The 6,631-nt window shown below is 60.0% G+C and overlaps 1 protein-coding gene across 1 annotated transcript; it reads left to right on the top strand.

Annotated features, from left to right (window-relative positions):
- Positions 1 to 740: 740 nt before the first annotated feature.
- LHX1 (LIM homeobox 1) lies at positions 741 to 5,661 on the top strand. Its single transcript, NM_001280003.1, is given in 5 exon segments — positions 741 to 910; positions 2,851 to 3,077; positions 3,174 to 3,451; positions 4,752 to 4,917; positions 5,282 to 5,661. Coding segments are annotated over 5 exon segments (1,221 nt in total).
- The last annotated feature ends 970 nt before the right edge of the window (positions 5,662 to 6,631 follow it).

Below are 6,631 nucleotides of genomic sequence, written 5' to 3'. Positions count from 1 at the left end.
AACCGCAAGCCACACCGAGATCTTCCTCCTCCCCTCCCCTCTCTCCCTCCCCTCCGCGGTCTGCCCTCGCCCCCTCCCCTAGGCCCAGCGAGGGCCCTCGGCGCGTCCGGACCCGCGGCGCGATGCCGGCAGTTTAGGATCCAGAGCTTCTCTGCTCCTTTTGTTCTTTTTCTTTTTTAAAAAAAGAGGGGGGAGATCCCAGCGGTGGGCAGCCTGGCACGCACACACTCGCCCTCACGCCCCGACAGAAGCAGATGCACTTTGACTTCTGACAGCTCTACCTCAAGCCCGGGAGAACTCAGAGGCGCTTTCCTCGCAACCCGAGCTCGCCGAGTCGTCGTCGTCTTCGTCGTCGTCGTCTCCGTTTTTATTTATTTATTTCCGTTCCCGCCGCCGTTCTCGGTGACCTTCACTCCTCCGCGGGCTCTGGGCAGAAGGGTCGGATTCTCGCCCGCCTGAGACTTCTTTTTCTCGCCCCGGGAGCTGAGGCGGCACCGCTCCGCCCCGGGGCCCGGGGACTCCCCTGCTGCACACTCCACCGAGGCGGTCCCGGCCCCCCCATCAGCCTCATTTCCTTCCCCCTACTTTGATTTCCTGGTGCGGGTTTTGGCTTGCACGGCCAAGGGTGTCTCCTCCTGTTGGAGAGGTTGGGGAGCTCGTGCCGGTTGTCTTCAGGAGTCATCCCCCGGGCTCTACTTTGCCCCTCTCTCTCTGGGCCTCATCAGACCAAACCAAAGACCATGGTTCACTGTGCTGGCTGCAAAAGGCCCATCCTGGACCGCTTTCTCTTGAACGTGCTGGACAGGGCCTGGCACGTCAAGTGCGTCCAGTGCTGTGAATGTAAATGCAACCTGACCGAGAAGTGCTTCTCCAGGGAAGGCAAACTCTACTGCAAGAACGACTTCTTCCGGTGAGTACTTCCCTCCCACGCCTCTGCTGCTGCCTCCCCGCGGGCCCTTCCCGGCCAGCTTCGGATCAGAGGTTAGCGTGGCCTCGCAGCCCAGTTAGGAGCTGCTTCTAGAGAGGGCAGCCAAGTCCCGCGGGCGCCCGCCTCTCCGCCAGCTGGCGCGCGGGGAGCCCGGGACGCGGCCCTGCTTGCATCCTGGAAACTATGGATCTGGGTTTGGCTGCACGTGCCTAGGAAGAAAGGGTCTGAGCCTGCCTCGGCCCCGAAGCCCCTTCAAGCTTGGAAGAGACAGGCAGCCTCGGGCGTCGTGGCCCGGACTGCTGGCTTTCCCCGAGCCAAGCTCTGCAGCACCTGCATTCTCCAGGCCTTCGGGGTTGTTTGCCCTCCAAGCTGAGCCCAGGTTCGCTCCCAGCCACTAACTACCTTTTCCGACCCTGAGCGGTCTTGGCGGGAAGCGCGGAACCTTTTGCGTGGAGTGTCTGCCCAGTCCGCGGCAGGAAAGAACTTGGCCTTAGGGCAGATTCTGCACGCCTGGGGGTCTTCCCCAGCCCCGGACCTGCCTCAGAATGCAGACCTGGGCAAATTGCTGCACTGTAGACTGCGAAGCTTCCGGAGTTTTTTCCTGCTTCCCTGGCTGCCGAAGTTGGCCAGTGGTTCGGCTTCAGCCCCAGGCGACTCCGACTCCCGCGAGCTCCGCTCAGTAGCCCTCCTAGGAACTGCCAGCCACAGCCAGCACCCTCCTTGCTGAAACCTGGGGGAAAGCCGAGACCCCCAGCTTGCTGGTGGGGAGACTTCTCCCTACTCCCCTTATCCGTTTAGCATTTTAATTATATTATGTTACACTCACAGTTTTGCCGCTCCATCCACACAAACACACAAGTCAGCAGAGAACAGGCGCAAATGCAAATTGTAATTTCACCCAAAAGACGTGAAATCTCGCAGTTTATTCAGTTGACTTGAGGTTTCTGCTTTTCTGAGTTTGTGATCATAGTTCAAACCGGGGAGCAGGGAGGAAGAGGAATTCAAAGCCACTCAGAGCGCCAAGGCGCCCTCTCCCCAGTGCCCTTCCAGGACGCCCTCTCCCCAGTGCCCTATCCAGGACTCGTGGCTGGGGTTGGGTTGCGTGGACCGTGGAGCAAAGCTCCGTGCTCGCTGGTGTTTCGGAAGAACGCATGGGCTGACCCTCTGAGCCTCCGCGGGCTGCTCCGGGTTTCCTCTGCAGTGACTGGATCCTAGCGGGACGGTGGCAAACTGTACTCGTAGTACCTGCTGCCAGTGGGTCCCTGAGGCCTGGCTTCCACCACCCGCGGCAGGGTGCCCAGAGCCAGCTCCCGTGCCTCCTTCTTTCGCCAACGTGCCCCGCTTGAGGCAAGCGCGTGGCGGCGGGGGGGGGGGGCTCTAAGGCTCCTACCGCCACGGCCACGGGGAGGGGGTGCTCTCCGCGGCTATGGTTGTTTACCCACAGCGGGATTAGACCTCACCAACCCCACGTACGCGGCGGGTCCTTTTGCGATGAAAGAGAGAAAAGCGGTGTTTCGGGCACGTGTATATGGAGCTGTAATTAGAATTCGACTTTCATGAATCTAATCGGAAAATAAGGGTCCCCTGTTCCCCTCCTCACGGGTCACTGCCTTGCCACCTTCTTTAGACAATGCTTCTTTCCTCTGGGATGAGGCTGCGAGTGAGGCTGGGGCTTGCGGGGCAGCTTGGGCCCCTGGCTCTAACCGCTTGTGTCTCCTCCCTGACTTCTCCCTGGTGCCGTGCTCTCTCTCCTGCTGCCTCCTCACCTGTTTAATCGGAATCCCGCCACCCTTTCTCTCCCTCTCTTCCCTTCTTTCCCCGCTCCATTCCTCCTCTCCCGCTTCCTCCACTTGGGACATCTCTCCCCTCTCTGGCTCTCGTCTTTCCCTTGCCCCTGGCTGACACAACCCCTGCCCTCGCAGGTGTTTCGGTACCAAATGCGCGGGCTGCGCGCAGGGCATCTCCCCTAGCGACCTGGTGCGAAGAGCGCGGAGCAAAGTGTTTCACCTGAACTGCTTCACCTGCATGATGTGTAACAAGCAGCTCTCCACCGGCGAGGAGCTCTACATCATCGACGAGAATAAGTTCGTCTGCAAAGAGGATTACCTAAGTAACAGCAGTGTTGCCAAAGAGAACAGCCTCCACTCGGGTGAGGCTCCAGTTTCCGACTGGCTAGGGCAGGCGGGTCCTGGGGGAGGAAGGCTCGCCAAGGCCCCGGGCTCACCTGTCCCTTCCCTCTTCTCAGCCACCACCGGCAGTGACCCCAGTTTGTCTCCGGATTCCCAAGACCCGTCGCAGGACGACGCCAAGGACTCGGAGAGTGCCAACGTGTCGGACAAGGAAGGGGGTAGCAACGAGAATGACGACCAGAACCTGGGCGCCAAGCGGCGGGGACCGCGCACCACCATCAAAGCCAAGCAGTTGGAGACGCTGAAGGCCGCCTTCGCTGCTACACCCAAGCCCACCCGCCACATCCGCGAGCAGCTGGCGCAGGAGACCGGCCTCAACATGCGCGTCATTCAGGTCAGGCCCCAGCACGCCTCTCCATCCCACAGAGGCCCACACTGCCACTCTGGGCACCCAGGCCGAGCCCAGGAGGGCCCAGAATCCAGAGACAAGTGAGAGACGGAGTCTGGAGGTGGGGTGTCTAGACACATCCCGACCCTGCCGCACCTGTGAAATGCCTGATGCCTTCCAGCATCTAGCAAGCCCTCTTCCCAGCCCAACAGAGGTGATAGTGGCAGTGGAGGGGGAGGGGTGGGAGCTCAGCCAAAGGCTGTTGAACACTCTGGAGAGAGCTGGGACCTCTCTTTCTGCACATACCTCACCCCAACCTCGGGTTCGGAAGGGTCAGAGAAGTCCCAGTGTCCACCAGAGTCAATCAGTTCCTCTGCCTTCTGCACAAAGTGAACTCCTTCTAACTCCAACTTTGTGATCACTTGTTCCAATTAGACAAGCCCCAGATCAGGGACTTCCCCTCCGAAGAGAGGTGGTTCCACCGGGAATCAGCTCCGCTTCAAGCAGTTTGGAGTGAAATGGGGAGGAGAGGCCTCCTGGAGGCAGCTGGGTCTGTGGGTGGAAAGGAGGTGAGACTGCTGAAGCTCCAGGCCAGAGGGAGCCTCTGGCTCAGTGCTAGGTGTCGGGTTCACCGGGCCTGGGTGCCCTGCGTGGGTGTGGGTGGATGTGCCAGCCTGGGAGGCTAATGGACAGGCGAAAGGCCCCGAGTCCTACAGGAGACTGAGAACCTGTGTGCATGAATGAGAAGTTGGTTGTGTGTCTGTGTCACTATTGGCAAGAGGCTGTGGATAAGTACGTTTGGCACTGTGAGATGTGCATGGGTGTGACAAGGAGATTGTGGGTTTTGGTATCACAGGCTGTTTCTGTGTCTGTCTGACACGGTTGAGGGGAGGGTTGCTGCAAGAGACCGTGAAATGGAAGCTCGGTGTGTGTCTGACATTGTTTTGCAGAGAGGTAGTGTCTCCGTGTGTACAGCACCGGAGAAGCTGTAACTGTGACAGTGTGACTGTTAGAAAAACTCCAGCTATACCACAACTGCCCCCCGCCTCCAGACAGGGCAGCCTGTCCAGGTCCTCCTGTGGGATTCCTGCTCACCATTGGCTCAGGGCCCGCCCTGAGTGGTCCTAGTCAGAGATCGCACTGTCACCACTACCCTATACACACACACACACACACACACACACACGTACACACGTACACACGGAATCGGTCAGCCGGGAGGTGGAGGGGTGCTGGCTAGGCCGGGAGCGCCCCGGGATCGGGGGATGGAGTCTCGGTGGCCTCATGCCGCCGCCGTGTGCTGTAGGTCTGGTTCCAGAACCGGCGCTCCAAGGAGCGGAGGATGAAGCAGCTGAGCGCGCTGGGCGCGCGGCGCCACGCCTTCTTCCGCAGTCCGCGCCGGATGCGGCCGCTGGTGGACCGCCTGGAGCCGGGCGAGCTCATCCCCAACGGCCCCTTCTCCTTCTATGGAGGTGGGTGTGCGCCGACCGGCGGGGCGCGGCCAGGTCGGGGCGGGCTTCGCTGGAAGCGGGTGGCGGCCCGGGGGCCACTGGAGAGTCGGGGCGAGTAGGGCGAAGGGTGGGAGTAAATCAGGGGAGGCGGCGGGACCGAGGGCCCAATTCCCGGCATTGAATTAAGGGGGCGGCCAGTAAGGGGCAGCTCCGGAGCTTGCGCCCAGCCTTCTCCCTGCAACCCGGCTCGCGGGGCGCTCCGCGGTCGGCGAGTTCCCCGAGTGGCCGTCCCCAGCCCGCTCGAGGGCGCGCCTTCCCCCCCCCGGCGCTCCCGCCCGCCGCCGGCCCGGCGCTGACGTCCTGCCCCCTCCCCGCCGCTCCGCAGATTACCAGAGCGAGTACTACGGGCCCGGGGGCAACTACGACTTCTTCCCGCAAGGCCCCCCGTCCTCGCAGGCCCAGACGCCAGTGGACCTACCCTTCGTGCCGTCGTCTGGGCCGTCCGGGACGCCCCTGGGTGGCCTGGAGCACCCGCTGCCGGGCCACCACCCGTCGAGCGAGGCGCAGCGGTTCACCGACATCCTGGCGCACCCACCCGGGGACTCGCCCAGCCCCGAGCCCAGCCTGCCTGGGCCTCTGCACTCCATGTCGGCCGAGGTCTTTGGGCCCAGCCCTCCCTTCTCGTCGCTGTCGGTCAACGGTGGGGCGAGCTACGGGAACCACCTGTCCCATCCCCCTGAAATGAACGAGGCGGCAGTGTGGTAGCGGGGTCTCGTACGGTCCGTGGAGTTCGTGGTTGTACAGAAATGAACCTTTATTTAAGAAAAATAGAAAAAAGGAAAAAACATAAAAAGCAAGTCCCCACCCCCTTCCTCCAGCCTCGAGAACCTTTCTCCTTCTGGGGAGACCAGATGGAAAAGAAATAGGATCCAAATCGGCCTCGAGGTGGGACTAGGATCCACACATTGGCTGCCGAGGTGCAGAACTGGGGCTCCCCAAGGGAAACGCAGACCTCTCCCTACCTCCCACCTGGACCCGGATCCGTGGACAGACCCCGAGGGCGTGTGCGCCCGGAAGGCGGGCGGCGAAAAGATGCCCATGGCTGCGGTGGGCACGCACAGCCATTGGCGATGCCAGGAGCCGTGGGGAGGGAGGCCGTGAGCGCAGCCGCTGCCGGGTGAGGGACGTGAGGCGGCCCAGGGCGCTCCCCCACCAGCCAGGAAGGTTCTAGCTCTGGGACAGCCCTTGTTAGTGTTGTCTCAGAGTTCAACAACATTGACGACAAACTCTTATAGCTTCAGAAACGCCGACCTGCCGTGCATCAGGTGGGACTATATATATATATATATTTTTTGTCTATCTGGATTTTTGGTTTTTGGTTTTGCCAAAATTGCAAAATTCTAAATGTAAAGCCCTCAGTATCAACTCTTCTACCTTCACAAAACTATACGCACACACACACACACGCACACACATGCATACATACATACATACATACACGGACATACTAGATAGGATGGTCTCCAGCCAGACCGCTCAGTAAAATGACTTGAACATCAGCTATACAAGAAAAATATTCTACCTTCACACACACACAAAAAAAATTTAAAAAGACTATTGAACTAAAACAGTCAACTGTTTACGTACAATGTTAAATTCAGGAGTTCAGTGTTTTACTAATATATCCTGTTTTGAAACCTCTTGTTTGGAAACAAAATGTTTCGAGCAATCAACC

This window comes from Saimiri boliviensis, chromosome 17 (genome assembly GCF_048565385.1).
Source record: "Saimiri boliviensis isolate mSaiBol1 chromosome 17, mSaiBol1.pri, whole genome shotgun sequence".
Taxonomy (NCBI): Eukaryota; Metazoa; Chordata; class Mammalia; order Primates; family Cebidae; genus Saimiri; species Saimiri boliviensis.
The sequence above is the reverse complement of the archived record's forward strand: the minus strand, read 5'-3'. Positions and strand labels throughout refer to the sequence as shown.